The 17,731-nt window shown below is 35.6% G+C and overlaps 1 protein-coding gene across 2 annotated transcripts in view; it reads right to left on the bottom strand.

Moving 5' to 3' along the window:
- Positions 1–17,731, bottom strand: part of LOC145258343 (serine/threonine-protein kinase Nek11-like) — a 72,101-nt gene that overhangs the window by 32,837 nt on the left and 21,533 nt on the right. For both annotated transcript variants that reach the window (XM_080116534.1, XM_080116535.1), the window contains exons 4-7: positions 16,978–17,139; positions 13,723–13,872; positions 10,193–10,271; positions 4,937–5,019 (exon numbers count right to left, since the gene is read on the bottom strand). In XM_080116534.1, the coding sequence (XP_079972660.1) occupies positions 4,937–5,019; positions 10,193–10,271; positions 13,723–13,872; positions 16,978–17,139 (474 nt within the window). The remainder of the gene's footprint in view (positions 1–4,936; positions 5,020–10,192; positions 10,272–13,722; positions 13,873–16,977; positions 17,140–17,731) is intronic.

The raw sequence follows: 17,731 nt of genomic DNA, 5'->3' as shown, positions 1-17,731 counted from the left end.
TCATTTACTTATGACCGGGCAACGACCCACTCCCCTACCCCCCTTTGATGCTTGTGCACTTTTGCCACCGCGCTCAAGCTTCACGATATCTTTTTTTATTATTATTAAATTGCACAAAATAGTTACAAAACACCCTCCCCATGTTAAGAATGGCTTTCAAAATAATGTTATTATTTCTGCACGGTGGCTAATCCCCTTTTCTTAATTAAAAGCAGATTTTACGATGAGATTTTGGAGAACCGGTTTTATTAAAAAGCAAAGCTAATGAGCAAAAGAGTATAAAACACTGTCAGGTAATTTTTATTTTGGTCTGCATAGCTTTAAAAAGTCAGCAATATGGACATTTATTCGAAAAGTTTGGAGACCCTGATCTATATGAAAGCGTTTTCATCCAATTTATTCACTATATTCGCTATATCTCACAAATACACTACCCATCACTTCAGAAACATTGACGCAACCACGCTAGAAATATGTTGATATTTACCAAGTGTTGATGAATTGGTATGTTGATTGTTTTTGTTTTATGGCATATCAACCCTTTTCAGGTTATTTAATGCTGAAAACAAAGATTTTGAAGAAAATTATTTTTAATAGAATATATTTGTTGTTTTCAAGTCGGTTTCTATTCGACCCATAGTTGGGACCCTAACAGGTACTACCACTCCGGGTCAAAGTGGACTTGGGAGCAATGGCAATTAAAGGGTGGCTCCACACTCCCCAAAGCCAGCAAGTTGAGGCCTCATAACTGGATATATCCAGGACCCAGTGTTGATGGAGAAACCTTTTAAAGAGCTACCTCTGAGTTCAGTTTATTGTACTATCAACCGGGAAAGTGCTGATCAGAAGAACATTCATTTGGGATTGGACAATGGACAATGTCTTCAATTAATAATGTAATTCTTTTTCAATTATAAATATATGATGAATATTGTTTGTTATCTAAACAGAAGCGTTTTCATCCAATTTATTCTTTATATTGATCTCTTAAAACTCACAAATAACCCTAACCATATCACTTTAGTCAAAATCAGTTGTTCATTAGAAATCACAACGCGTATAAGGGAATGAAGTGATAGGGTTGGGACCAAAGTGGATATAGATGTTATCTGCAACAAGTGTTTGCTCTGTCTGCCCACTGCCAGTCTAAAACCTATATGACCTAGTGTATTTTAATTCTTTATACATATATATTTACAAGGGAGTCACCACTTATCAAGGCCCAAAGGCCACTCGAGGATAAGGGTTACTGAGTGTACAGTTGTACCCTCGATAAAAGTGTAGTAATCATTGGTGGTGAAAAATTGGGAATAATTTATTTATTTAAGAGGACAGCTCAACAAGAATTTGTTTACATTAGACTTGAAGACAGCCATAATGTACTCAGAAGGGAAGTAGGACGGCAGTTCTAGGAAAGAAACTTTGTTTATGGAATTTACATTTCGATTTAAGCGTGGATAAGAAGTGAGGGAAATTGTTGATAGTGGTTGCAGTTAGATAAGGGTTTTCTTTTTTGTGAAAGTTTGGCAAGGGAGGGGATCACAGATTGAAGCTCAGACGAGCACTTACCATGAAAATAATGTGTTAATTATTTAAAATAAAAATGTAAACAAGCACATTTATTTAACAAAAGAAAAAGATATCAATTTATGGGTATTCTTATTTATTATATTTAAGCCAGACTTTCGGTGGAGTTTAGAAATTAAATAACACTGTTTACTTCCGAAGAATTTAAAAACCAAAAAATCTATGGATTCGTAAATCGCTATTCATAATTCAGCTACGTTTTAGCTAATGTGCCCTCTGGCCGTACTCAGATGTATGATTCATATTCAGCAATGATTTCCTTTTTATAATTAAATACAAATCATGTTGCTTATTTCTGCCCATTCGCGGTTTTTTTAATCATCATCATGTTCACATTTTTAATCATCATCATCATCAGAATATTCGGTTCAATTCGGTTTATATATATATACTAGCAAGGGGTACCCGGCGTTGCCCGGATGTTTGGAGGTGTGTGTGGAAACTCCGGGGGTGGGTGGGGGTTAAAAAAACTGTTTTGGTAGGTAAGGATCGAACCCGAACCGTTGGGGCAAATTTGTAAATTAAAGTGTGAAAATAAAAATGTGCGACGTTAACGATTGCCCCACTGCGAGATGCTAACGGAAACACGTTTGAATTTATCTAATTACTTGGATTTGGCAGGTGCCCGTTTTAAGGAGTTAATGGGGTCAAGTTTGACTGCGGGATAGTATCATTTACTGTGGGAACGCTTCCCAAGATGTTATAGGAAAAAGACTAACCCACATGCGGCGAGCGACAAATGTTGAATATTTATCTTCCCGAAATCGAGCAAATTAAATAGACAGTCTGTTAACTGTGAGATATTACGATTTATAGGTGATATAAAAAGTTTTAAAAAGTTGTGAAGCAACCGACCGTTTCTCTGAAAAAAGCCTTTTGTAGACATACAGAAAAAGCAAACACACATACATACATTTTCGCTTTTATATATATAGATAAATTGAGGTTATGGTTACCAGAGGAAAGGTAACCATAACGAGGTTAATGCAAGAGTGCTCAATACGGAAGTAGAGCAAGTTATGCTTTCAATTTGTTTTTACATAAGCAATAAGGTGTTGCTACACAGTCATTTTTTTTTTTTATTCAATTTTCACCCCAAACAAGGCACAGTGCCACTTTGAAGCAGGGGGCTACTATCAGGGACTTAATTAGCGGGGTCATTATGAAGGGAGATGAGTAGAAAGATGTTTGTTAACATTACACTTGAACTTCTGCATATCATTGCAGTTGGGAAAGCAGAATCCCGGAAGGGAGTTCCAAAGACCCGCAGTTCTGGGGAAGAAACTATTGGAGTAAAAGGCTTTCTTGCACCTAGGGATCTCTACTGTAAAGGGATGAGACTTAGTAGCTTGTCGAGTTTGTCGGGGGTAGTTACGTCGGGGAGGTACAAGTGTTTGCAGTTCGTCAGAGCATTCACCATTGAAGTATTTGTAGAACAGGCAGAGGGATGCAACATCTCGTCGATGGGACAGAGGTTGAAGCCTAGATGACAGTTCAGGACCTATCAGGTTGGCGACTCTCTTTTGAACCCTGTCCAGGAGTGAGAGACAAGAAGCAGATGCACCAGCCCAGGTGACAACAGTACTCCATACATGGGCGAATGGTTGCCTTATAGAGGTATAGGATACTGTCAGGCGTAAGTAGTTTTCTAGCACGGTAGAGGGAGCCAACCTTCCTTGCAGCAGCCTTGGCAATGCTCTCAATGTATCTATTCCAGTTCATATTCCCTGTAAACGTTAGGCTGAGGAGTTTAAAAGAAGTACTTTCAGGTAATGTGTTCTTGGCCATTGCTATTGGTGGCAGAGAAGGTTTCTTGTAGTTATTGAAGGAAACAAGCTTAGTCTTAGCAGCATTGAATGTAACCAACCATTTTTACATAAGCAAAGAGGTGTTGCTACACAGTCATGAGCATGTTTCGGTCTTCTAGTATTTAATAACTAAGAAAATAACAAATAATAAAAAAAAAGAATTGAAATACACTAGGTCATATAGGTTTTAGACTGGCAGCGGACAGGCAGCGCAAACTCTTGTTGTAGATAACATCTATATCCACTTTGGCCTCAAAACTTAATTTCTCAACCCCCAACCCTTACTACTTCATTCCCTTACCTCAACATAAAAAATAATAAACAAATAAATAAATCCACATTTTTCATGAAGAATTTCGCTTTTTAATATAAGCATTATTGCCTGAAGAGGTCTCTAGTTACTAAAAACTAGAAGACCGAATCATGCTCGTGACTGTGTAGCAACAAATTACTGCTTATGTAAAAATAAATTGAAAGTATATATATATATATATATATATATATATATATATATATATATATATATATATATATATTTAGCCAGTAGATTTTAGTTTTCTAGAAGTACATCCAATGAAACAACATGTGTCTACCAAAGAGTGCTCTGAGTAAACAGAGCAGGTATATGAAATTTATTTATACAAACATTGATGGCTACATATGTGCATACATGTTTCTGTAATCACCCGCGTTGGGGGATTACGTCTTCAGGCCAAGAATTATCGTCGAGAACTGATATTTCAAATAAAAACATTTTCTTATTTCGTTTACAAAGTTAGAATGTAACATGGGTGGGGGTTATGAGCGGGGATGTTTGAAATATCAGTTCTCGACGATAATCCTTGGCCTGAAGACGTAATCCCCCAACACGGGTGATTACAGAAACAGGTATGCACATATGTAGCCATCAATGTTTGTATAAATAAATTTCATATATATATATATATATATATATATATAAGGAAAGCAAGATGTATCTTTATTAATATATTTTATCAACAAATTTACATGGTCGAGGCACTGGACATGCTAATATTTCAGACAAATATTTGATTAAAACCAGAAGACCCCATCAGGCGAATTAATAAATGGTTGCTTTCCACAGAAGAAATCAGTCCTCAAATGAAGAAAAAAGAAAGTTCAATTTACTTAAAAATAATAATTTATATATATATCCCCGCCCTCGCTTTTTTCCTTTTTCTTTTCCCCCTTTTTTCTTTTTTTTTTTTTTTCGTGCTTATCTGATATAATTTTTCCAAATCATAATAACCCTTTCTGTAAAGTCTGACGAAGTTACTGGATCGTTAATACGATTCAATAACCGAAACATGTGAAACTAAACAGATAAAACGGTAATAAAAAAATAAAACACATATTTGCTCTGCAATAGTATTGAGCATTTTCTTCAGGTTTTTACTAATTACCACTTTTGCTATATATATATATATATATATATATATATATATATATATATATATACTAGCAAAAAAATGGAAACAGAAGGGGATAGTAATCAATAATAATAAAAACATTTTACTTACAGTTTCTTGTGTATTTCCGTGACCTCTCTTTCTCCGCACTGACTGTTGAACATACAGTTGTTTTTGCATTCTTCCCTCATTTTCTAAAAATTAAAAAACCATGTTTTTTTTTTAAAGTTTCGGACAATTTATTGATAATAATAATTTATTGATAACAATAATTTATTCATAACAATAATTTATTCATAACAATAATTTATCGATAATAATAATTTATCAATAACAATAATTTATCGATAATAATAATTTATTGATAACAATAATTTATTGATAACAATAATTTATCGATAAGAATAATTTATCGATAATAATAATTTATTGATAATAATAATTTATCGATAATAATAATTTATTGATAATAATAATTTATCGATAATAATAATAATTTATTGATAACAGTAATTTATTGACAACAATAATTTATCGATAATAATAATTTATTGATAATAATAATTTATCGATAATAATAATTTATCGATAATAATAATTTATTGATAACAATAATTTATCGATAATAATAATTTATCGATAATAATAATTTATTGATAATACTAATTTATCGATAACAATAATTTATTGATAACAATAATTTATTGATAACAATAATTTATTGATAATAATAATTTATCGATAATAATAATTTATCGATAATAATAATTTATTGATAACAATAATTTATTGATAATAATAATTTATTGATAACAATAATTTATCGATAACAATAATTTATTGATAACAATAATTTATCGATAACAATAATTTGTTGATAACAATTTATTGATAACAATAATTTATTGATAATAATAATTTATTGATAACAATAATTTATCAATAACAATAATTTATTCATAACAATAATTTATCGATAACAATAATTTATTGATAATAATAATTTATTGATAACAATAATTTATCAATAACAATAATGTATTGATAACAATAATTTATTGATAACAATAATTTATCGATAACAATAATTTGTTGATAAGAATAATTTATCGATAATAATAATTTATTGATAACAATAATGGCGAGATGTGTTCGTATCTCACCATAGGTGGAAAATGTATTATCTTGATTCTAGAAAATTCATAAAATGAGAGGCTTAAATTAAATTTAAAGGGGTCCATGTGGGAATTTTAAGGCCGGAAAGAAAGTTCAAATCTTGCAGGGCATAAATGTAATACTTCGCGCGGACGCACGTATGCAAATGCATACGAAATGACGTCACCAGTAGGTTGGTTGGTTGTTTTTGGTTTACGGCATATCAATCCTTTTCAGGTTATTTAATGCCGACTCCAAAGATTTTGAAGAAATTCTTTTTTAATAGAATATATTTGTTGTTTTCAAATCGGTTTCTATTTAACCCATAGTTGGGACCCTAACAGGTACTACCACTCCGGGTCAGAGTGGATCTGAGAGCAATGGCAATTAAAGTGTGGCTCCACACTCCCCAAAGCCCGCAAGCTGGAGCCTCCCCATCGAATATAGTTTAAGGTCATATCCAGGATCGTCACCAGTAGGGGAAAAAATAAAGACTTTACAAAGGAGATCACGTTAGAGATGGGAACAAAGTTCGAGATCACGTTAGAGATATGGATTGCGCTCGAGAGTACGTTTGAAAATAAGGAAATAAATGTCGTTGTACAACATAAAAAAAAAAAGCGAGTTCAAGTTCTATTTCTGTTCTTTGTCTAATTTGCGACTGAGGCTTACAACGTGTTGGTTCCCGGGCAATGTTACATAAAGAGATTGGTTTATTAATTATTAGGCTGAAACATTTCTGCTAAAAGTTAACATGGCTGATCTTTTTCTTCAATGCGTGTTGATTTGATGTGGCGATGACTTGTTTAATCAGAAAACAAATAGTAATTACAGGTGAAGGTCAAATAGTAATAAAAGGTGAAGGTCAAAGTTCTTATTAATAAAATGTTTAGCAATTGTTTTGTTACTAAAAAAGAGTAGAAACATGTGAAGCAAGCTACGATGTAATCAGCACTCTCCATACCTACTTGGTGATTTGCTGATACTTTGTTATATAGCCGGTGGCTGTATAACATTATTGTCAGTCCATATAAACAGCATGACATCTAATGGTTAAAAAGTTCAGAGCTTCTACACTATTGGGACGCCTCGCCAATCTTTCACGAAAAACACCCGTCTAGCTGAATCCACTGTGAAAAATTTCCCCCACTCTTTATCTGTGCCTAAATCAAAACGTGGATTCCATGAACAAAGCTTCTTTCTTAGAACTGCACGCCTGTGGAACTCTGTTCCGTCTGCCTGCTTCCCACCTGACTACAACTTGGATGTCTTCAAGTCCAACGTTAGCAAATTCCTAATGAACCGCCCCCTTAAGTAAACACTTCATCAAATCTCCACACTAACGTACTGTACTTGCAATAACCCTTATCCCTGAGTGGCTTCCGGGCGTTGATAAGTGGTGACCACCATGTAAAAAAAAAAAAAAAATCGTGTTAGCAGGTGAAAAATTGCCGCCATCTTGCTTAAACGGAACAGAAAATTACCTCCCTTTTGAACTCTCCTGTGTCTTGTTTCATCAAATTCTATTTTTTATTTTCTTCAATAAATAATTTTCTACCTTATTGATTTTCGTAATTTTTTGATAAAGTCATCTTAAAATATGAAGAATACGTAGATACCATTGTTTTCATGTGAAATTCAGTTTCACGATTTTAAAATTTCCGAAATTTTGTCCCAATAGTGTAGAAGCGCCGAAAAGAGGATTTTATTTTTGTATGTATGTGTGTGTGTTTCATATATAATAAAAGTCCCTCAGGGGTCCATCCTGGGCTCAACTCTTTTCCTGATCTATATTAATGATCTTCCAAATCACATCCTTACATCATTTGTAGACATTTATGCTGATGACACTACCATCTATGGTAGCACATCTAAGACCGTAAACGACCAAGTTCTCTCTGATTCTCTCTCCTCTGATCTTGAGCACATGGTACAATGGGGAAAGGAGTTGCTGGTTACTTTTAATGCATCTAAAACCAAGCTTCTATCTTTACATCATCAACGTTCTGATCCCCATCTGCCATCAATTGAAATGAATGGCTCTCGTCTTGAGGAGGCCTCATGTTTTGACAAGCTTCTGGGCTTGACCTTTACTCCTGATCTTAAATGGAACACGTACATTAAATCCGTTGCCAAGGCCGCTGGAAAAATGGTGGGATCCTTCTATCAATCCAGTAGATATCTCACTGCTGATGCAATTCTCTATCTATATAAGAGCCAGGTACGTCCAAGGATGGAATACTGTTGCCACATCTGGGCAGGAGCTGCTAGAAAGGACTTATCCTGCCTTGATGGAGTTCAAAATAGACTTCATAGCCTCGTAGGAGATATCCTTTTCTCTTCCTTGCAATCTTTATCTCACAGAAGAGATGTTGCGAGTTTGTCTCTGCTTTATCGTTATTTTCATGGAAAGTGTTTGACTGAGCTTCAGTCTATGATCCCCCTCGCCAAACTTTCACAAGAAACACTCGTCTAGCTGAAAGCACTATCAATAATTCCCCCCACTCTTTATCTGTGCCTAAACCTAAACGTAGATTCCATGAACAAAGCTTCTTTCTTAGAACTGCACGCCTGTGGAATTGTCTTCCGTTTTCCTGCTTTCCGGCTGACTACAATATGGTTGTCTTCAAGTCTAACATAAACAAGTTCTTCATGAGCCGTCCCACTTGTTAACGAATTTACCGAATTTCCATTACTATATTGTCCAATTTCTACTGTACACTCTTTAACCCTTATCCTCGAGTGGCCTCTTGGCCTTGATAAGTGGTGATGTCTACGTTAAAAAAAAAAAAAAGAAAAAAGAAAAAGCACTGGCTGACTGAAAACATGCTCATGAATGTGTAGTGACATATTAACGGCTTATGTAAAAAAATAAAAGTATATCTTGCCCTATTGAACATTAACCTTGTTAAAACTTCACTGATTGTTTCACCTCTAGAAAATATTAACCAGGAATAGTTATATATATATATATCGTTTTAAAAAAAACAACAACAAAATCTATGTAAGGATAAAAATAAACAGCAAAATTGTCTGTGGTTTCATAGCGTAATGGATTAGACAATCTATATAAAAGCCAAGTACGTCCAAGGATGGAATACTGCTGCCATATCTGGGCAGGAGCTGCTAAAAACAGCCTATCCTGCCTTGACAGAGTACAAAATAGACTTCGTGGCTTAGTGGGGGATGCCCTTTTCTCTACCCTGCAACCTCTCTTCCCACAGAAGAGACGTTGCGAGCCTATCCTTGTTTTATCGTTATTTCCATGGCAGGTGCTCGTCTGAACTCCAATCTCTCGTCCCCCCTCGCCAATCTTTCACGAAAAACACCCGTCTAGCTGAATCCACTGTCAAAAGTTTCCCCCACTCTTTATCTGTGCCTAAATCAAAACGTGGATTCCATGAACAAAGCTTCTTTCTTAGAACTGCACGCCTGTGGAACTCTGTTCCGTCTGCCTGCTTCCCACCGGACTACAACTTGGATGTCTTAAAGTCCAACGTTAACAAATTCCTAATGAACCGCCCCCTTAAGTAAGCACTTCATCAAATCTCCACACTAACGTACTGTACTTGCAATAACCCTTATCCCTGAGTGGCTTCCGGGCGTTGATAAGTGGTGATCACTGTGTAAAAAAAAAAAAAAAAAAAAAAGACACCAGCCTGTAATATATAAGGTCCCGGGTTTGATTCCTAGATACAGGCAAGCTACGCTGAAGAGAGGCAGCGCCCCCGACATATGCGTGTCTGTAGATTCTTGTTTTAAAATAAATATAAGAACTATTTTGTCAACTTTTGATCTACAAACTTAAAACTTGATATATAGGTTATTCGGACCTGTAGAACAAATTCGATTTAGTTTTTAGTTGGTAAAAATAACTGAAAAGGGGTTAAACTTGAAGAAAAATAAAAAAGAAATTTGGCAGACATAAGTCAACTTAAAGTGCTCTTCTATGCATGCATGAAAAATACACTTATATCTTTTACAACGTTATTCAAGTTGAAGGTTACATAGGCCGAAACGTTGTGAGAATAACATCCACGATGAGAATGGTAGCCTGAATAATACAAATAAACCAACTCTTCAATCCTCATCTAAAAAATTTTGAAACCAGGATGATTAAGCATGTAAGCTTTCTAAAAACAGTGAGTGATTTGGAAGGGTTGTCGGGGATTATAACTTCCAGTAGGTTAGAAATTGTTGCTGAGGACTTACTGTAATGTGAGCTGCAATGAATGGCATTTTGAGGATGTCTGCCGCCGAGGGTCGGTCAATCTGCGTTTTCTGAAGCATCCTGTCAGAAAGAGATTGAAAATGGATTTTAGTCATTTTAGGTTTCAAGAAATCTATAAAACCAGGCTGAAATGAAGAAAAAGTGCATTTTCACCAAGACAATGCACCATGTCATAAATAAATCACAACAATGATAAAATTACGCAAATTGCTTTTGGGCCCATCTTATTCTCGAGATATGGCCCTCAATGATTACTGGGTGTTTGAAAACCTTAAAAGAATGCTCCAGGAAAAAAAAAGACAAACTTGTTCCATAAAAAAGGCATTGACTTTTTAGAAAAGTGTTCGAATCAGTGTTCAATCCTGGACAGAAGCTATGTTGATTAATAAAGAACTTTGCCTAAAATTGGGTCGGTCAATCTGCGTTTTCTGAAGCAACCTGTCAGAAAGAGATTGAAAATGGATTTTAGTCATTTTCAGTCGCAAGAAATCGATAAAAGCAGGCAAGAAGAAAAAGTATTTTTTCACCAAGACAATACACCATGTCACAAATAGATCACAACAGTGACAAAACTACAGAAATTGCTTTCAGGCCCACCTTATTCTCAAGATGTGGCTCTCTATGATTACTGGGTGTTTGCAAACCAAAAACGAATGCTCCAGTAAAACAGAGACAAACTGCTCCACAAAAAAAGGCATCGACTTTTTAGAGAAGCCTTCGAATCAGAGTATAATCCTGAACACAAGCTATGTTGATTAATAAAGTTGAAATTTGAACTTATCAATTGAATGATGTGTTAAAACGAGGAAAAGTTGTTCGGGATCGTGTCGTGTCGAATCGTCGAAGGTGCTCATCTAATTCTCATCTAAAAAATCCTGAAACATCAAAGATCTTGAATTATTCAGATCATTCTTATAACATTCGCTCAATGTCGTAACCTCCATTCTTATTGTCCCCATTTACAATGCCTCCCCACGGAACAGAGTTAGACACCAGGTTCGTTTTTTAATGTGGAGAAAAGGAACAAAAATTTAAATTGTCTCAGTCGTGAAGGATTTCTCCTCCGCTGACAGAGAACAAGAAATTGAAGTGCAGCATCTGAAGAACAGATACTACACTTTGATCTTGTCCCGACCGTTTGAATTTTTGAATGAAACCCTTTATTTTATATACAGTGCCAAACGAGGCTGGCAAAAGTGCCTTGAGAATGGTGGTGACTATGTAGAAAAATAAATTATAAAATACAAAAGGTCACGTGTTTTAATGGTAGCACTCTAGCATAATCATGTTGGCACAATCTGGTTTGATCACCAAAGTTAAGCAACATTGAGCCTGGTCAATACCAGATGGGCGACCATTTGGGAATACCAGGTGCTGTATATAGGAAGACGCCGATACCTCCCAGCAAGAGCTGCAAGAACCTAGTGTCAACATCTTCTCTGAAAGGGGATATGGATGTAACTGGAGACTGCGTGTGAATTTCATGCTCCCATGAAACTTCCTCCTTTAGAGGAAACCGGTTCAACCTGCTTTGGGTGAGTACGTCTTTGGTATAGTATGGTAGTGTCGATTTTCTCTTATTCCATGAATAAGTAGAAGTCTTAAGTGGCTAAAGTAATAATCATTTCTAAGTGACGGTATTCTGGAAGTTGAAGGTTCAATCCTCAGTGTGGGCGATACTTCAAACCTCCATGGGTGTCTGTTGTGCCTGCGTGAACCAAGAAAACAGTTTTAAAAACGTAGAACGGATATCATAACTTACTGCTTTCCCCAATTGCCTGAGGGGCAACCACATTCATAACAGAGTGTGGCTATTATCAGTACCTTAGAGCACCCCAAGGTTTCCACGCCTCTGGTGACGGGTTCACTCGCCAGTTCGACAAAATTACGGTAAACATGCTCTGAAAAACATGTTTCATTGATAATACCCTTCTCTAGGATAAAACTACCGTACTTTGGGGTAATTGTGCCAAGTCTGGGGTAATTTCGCCAATTAGCTAAAAGTGCTCTTTTGCCAACCACGCATATAAAGAGCACTTTTTTTTAGTTGGTGCAATTACCCCCCCCCCAGTTTTGGCACAATTACCCCAAAGTACAATATGGAATCTGCTTTCTTGCATGCAGTGGACTATACCACCAATTGCAGCAGAAATGGAATTGTCTTTAATCCTGTACGAGCCTTTTTCAAGTCTCACACAAAAACATATTCATATTTCAAGCTGTCATATATATACGCGCACACAAACATACGCGCCCACGTCCACACATGTACACATATTCACGTTCGCGTACATACACTCACATTCACGTATATATACACACACGCTTACGTATACACATGTACTCACACACGCGAACACGAACACACACATGGACGACGTCACTTCCGCTTTCTAAGGAAATACACATGCGCAAAAGACACTCCAGAAGCGAGTATAAAACATGGAGACAAGTTGTTTCTAATCCTCTTTTTAGGACCAACTCTCAACTAGAGAGGTTGGGCGAACAAGCCGCCGCCGTTTCGGCGCGCGCGCACGCGCACCTCACGCCCACTTCCTACTATGTATGGGGCACGAGCTGATGACTGTATGTATACATTCTCCCTCTTTCTCTCCCCATCTACTACTGGCCACTAAGAACACCTTCGCGTAGCTGACTACTAACTGATGACAACTCTAATATCCTCTTCCTTGCCTACACGCTGGATTCTCATTTCCACTACAACACTCACTTCAATTCCCACGCGCGAACAAACAATAATGACCCAAACTTGAGATGAAAACACATTTCCTTTTCTTGCTACAACACCAGTCCTGCAACGGACATTGGTTACATACGCGCGGACATGTTATAACTAAAATGTTCATTTCTTTCAACAGCAAATAAACGACGTTTATCTTATCCATTACTTGAGTCTTTGTTTCCTTCAATTCCCATTCGTTTCATTATTCTTTTGTAACGAGATTGGGGTATTTATATATCCTAGTCCCCTACAATCCTGATAAGTTTCAATTAGCCGACTTTTTAATAACAGCATAAAACCAACTAAAAAAAAAATCTGTATAGTTTGGTCTTCCAAGGAATTTGTCTAAGTATTTTTTAAAGATTTCATTCCATTGAACCAGTTGCTTCTACCACAACCGGTATCATGTATCATGTTTTCTTTGCTATAAAGTTTGCCATGAAGATGCTCAACAAAATGCATCCAAAGAAAATCAAAGATTCCATCGAGTGAAATGTCCATCCAAAATAAGAACCGTAATCCAAATAATCGAAATCCTTAAATTTTTAAAACATAATAAAATAATTTTTATTCATTTTTAGATTTTTTCACAAACAGCAGTGACGTGCAGAGAACTTGCTCAAGTGAAAAAAAAGAAGGCAAAAATATAGTAATGATGGGTCACAGGCCTATAATACATTCCTCTGAAAAGGGCACTTTTAAAACAGGAGTAAAAGAGGCAGGGGTCTGTGCACCCCTTGCACGTCCCTGACAAACAGATTCACTTACGATTTAAAGATGGTGTTCAACTGTCTTGGGTATTGAGATGGCAGAGATGGGGGATCATCATCCGTAATCCTGTACAGCACAGACAGAAGTGAGGTGCTTTCAAACGCATGCTTCAAAGCACACATATCAAAGAGGATGCATCCAACGGACCTGGAAAAAAAACAAACAAAACCCGATGTTAGATTTATAAACGACTATTATTCAATGAGATTTATTCTGTGTGTAACATATTAAGCAACAAATATTAAACCATTTTGCAAAATAAATAATAAATAACTAATTTTCCACCCAGTCATGGCCGAGTTGGGAGTGGTAATCTATATTTTAAGATGATAGCGTGGGTGTTGTTTTCTGTGTCACGCTTACATCCGGGTCGTTTAATTGTTATGTACTTCCATTTCTTGTCATAAATAATTTTATCAAGAATTCTTCATAAGTTTGGGTTTCGGTTTCAATTATGGCTGAAGGAACTCAAGTTATATATATACATATATATGTACCTATTTACTATGCCTCCCCACGCACGGGACAGAGTTAGACACCAGGGTCGTTTTTTAACGTGGAGAAAAGGTACAAAAATAAAAATTGTCTCAGTCGTGAAGGATTTCTCCTCCACCGAAAGAGAACAAGAAATAGAAGTGCAGCATCTGAAGAACAGATGGTATTTATTTGCTCCCCCACCGAGCAAATTAGGCACAAGGCCGATTTTTAATGTGAGGAGTGAAGGGAGTGGGAAGGGAAAAAGGGGACCAGCTCCCGAGAGGTGGGAAATGGGAGCTGGTTAAAGGTCAGGCATGTGGGGTTGCCCCCACATCTGGTCTTTGCTAGTCAAAGCTTGCAGTATCTGCCGGAACAGACACTACACTTTGATCTTGACTAAAAGGCCAAGAAAGTTAAACAAATAGAACTCTTTTCTTGTGCGTCAGTGCCTCCCCTGACTGTGCGATAATGCACATACTGACCAATCAGAGGCATAGCGCAGGGATCTTCCTTACCCCCTTAAGGAACTATAACTGCTTCCGTCCCGGACAAGAATAACTTTTCCTTTTCCAGCGAGACGTCACAGAGAGCTGACCTGTCCCCCCCCCTCTCTCTCTCTCTCTCTCTCTCTCTCTCTCTCTCTCTCTCTCTCTCTCTGCCTACATCGGTATCGACTGTCCCCACTTGGGAATAACTACCGGGCAAAGGCAGACGAGTTCTATCCCAGCTATATCTAAATGGCATCTCGCCTTACTTCAATAAACCTTTTCCTTGCAAGTTTTACAAAGTCGTTTGTTCGTTTATTCAGTAGCTTGTGTTGAAATATTTATGTTATTAGGGAGTGCCCGAAAAGCATTAACTCCACTCCCTAAAATTCTTTTTTTAAGTTTTTATTTCGGTTTTGATTAAAGCTAATGCACCAAGTCATATGGATATATTTTTTTTATTTTTGAAATCGCAACTTTATAACATATAAAAATCGATAGAACATTAACTCTATAATAATATATACGAAATCTGCAAGAATTAAAATATCATATTTAAGCGTACTTTACGACCAGGCTTTGCTGGGCGTTCGTGCTAGCTTAGATAAATACTTTTGCAGTTTTAACAAAAAAAAAAAAAAAGCTACAATAATATCAGAGCGTCTCCATTTACATTGAACATCTACAGAATGCCAACATCAATATATTACATATGAATGATCCCCCTGTGGAATTTCCACAGGTTCTGCATGGTCAAAATTCGCGCATAAGCCTGAAGAGTCCTAGAGTGGATGAAACACTGAATATCCAGTGTAGCTTAATCGCCATATATTTTATAAATTACTATATATATATATATATATATATATATATATATATATATATATATATATATATATATATATATATATAAAGTAATGTGGTTGATAATTTAAAATTTGAAGAATCAAATTTCAACTAAATTAAAAATCCGTTTCATAAGAAGGAACAACAACAAAATCAATTATCTGTACGATCGTTTCGGAAAACAATGCTTTTTATTGTGGTAAACATCCAGTTACGAACAATAATTACATATAGTTTTTTAATAAGCAAGGTCTCCTCGTCAGCAAATTTTGAAAGGTTTTTATTAAATTTAAAAGACACCATAAATAAACCTAGCATTAAAAGTAAGGCAGATGTATCGTTTAATTTTTCACCTTTTGAAATCAGGAACTATGGTTAAAATACTCATATATATGTTTGCTATAGTTTTTCACCTCTTTAAATGATGAATTTTAAAAGGGGGGACGTCCGTGTAATAAGTTATTTCCGTTAGCGTACTTTTGATTTAAAGACGCCGTGGTTTATATTCGAATACAGATAATTGATTTTGTTGTTGTTCCTTCTTATGAAACGGATTTTTAATTTAGTTGAAATTTGATTCTTCAAATTTTAAATTATCAATCACATTACTTTATATTGAATCAGCTCTAAGATATCGAGCACTTTCTCTCTCCCGTATTTCAATTAAACTAGTAATTTCACTGTTACATTGAAATACACTCAGCTCTTTAGACTATTGCTCTAATCTCCTTTAAATATATATATATATATATATATATATATATATATATATATATATATATATATATATATATATATATATATATATATTGTGTATGCATAATACATGAAAATTGATAAAATAAATCCGCTGGTATGAATTCAAAAAGAAAACTTAAAACTAAAAATGATTAAAATATGCTTTGTTGTTTCCTGTTTTCACTCTGGCAGCTGCTCACACAGTAGTTAGGTGAAACGTTTGAGTCTCAAGTCTTCCCTCCCATATACACACATAATATAATGTATGGTTATAGATGATATGTTGTACCTGTGCCCATAATATATAAACGTAATGTTCAGTAGATAGACCTAAGAAAGATCCGTAATCCCAAAATTATACGATGGATTTTCCAGATCACATGTATGGTTATAGATTTTTTTATCAAGGCCCGGAAGCCACTCAGGGATAAGGGTTATTGCAAGTACAGTACGTTAGTGTGGAGGTTTGATGAAGTGTTTACTTAAGGGGGCGGTTCATTAGGAATTTGTTAACGTTTGACTTGAAGACATCCAAGTTGTAGTCAGGTGGGAAGCAGGCAGACGGAACATAGATGACATGTTGTACTTGTGCCCATAATATATAAACGTAATGTTCAATAGATAGACCCAAGAAAGATCTGTAATCCCAAAATTATACGATGGATTTTCCAAATCCCTTTATAGATGAATTTTACTTCGTACTCACCAAATATCCGATTTGGAATTGTACCCTTCGTGCTTCAAGACTTCGGGACTCATGTAATAAGGAGTTCCGATAAAGGTAGACGCATAGTCAGAAGGTCCCATGAGGATTCTTGAAATTCCAAAATCACCGATTTTAATCATTTCATTTTGCAGGAAAATGTTTCTTGATTTCGAAAAGAAAATAACAAAAATAAGAATTTAAAAAATTGACAAAAAATATCAAACCAAATACACACGCATATAGGTTTTATGATCGAAACTTTTAAAAACATAAACATACAAATTAGCTGTTGGTGAATGTTTGCAGATTACTACATATACGGTTTTTGGTGTTAATATACTATATCATCACCGGGCAACGTCGGATGTCCCTGATAGAGAGGTTAGTGACCGACATTTTAAAACTGCGATGGAAATAACAAAGTGTTTTGATAACGGAAGAATGTTTTGGAATTAGATTGGAATTTAATGTAGAAATAATTAAGCCAGAAATACGTAAAACAATAAAATATTTAGAAGAGTGTCTAATAAAATTGGATTAAAATGTCTCTTTTTAATAAACAAAGATACATGACAAAAAAACAGGAAGGTCTTTGGTTACCTAGATATATGACGTCACGAGTTTAGAGACACCTTAAAATGTTAGTTCGTAGAGTCAGTAACGAGCGACCAAGAGAGACAATCGACAGACGGCTGATGGCACCCAGCAGGGGCAAGATCGATAATTAAGATGTAGACAGGACTGTAACAGCGTT

This window comes from Euprymna scolopes, chromosome 33 (assembly GCF_053919585.1).
Source record: "Euprymna scolopes isolate OS-2025 chromosome 33, ASM5391958v1, whole genome shotgun sequence".
NCBI classification, from domain to species: domain Eukaryota; kingdom Metazoa; phylum Mollusca; class Cephalopoda; order Sepiida; family Sepiolidae; genus Euprymna; species Euprymna scolopes.
The sequence above is the reverse complement of the archived record's forward strand: the minus strand, read 5'-3'. Positions and strand labels throughout refer to the sequence as shown.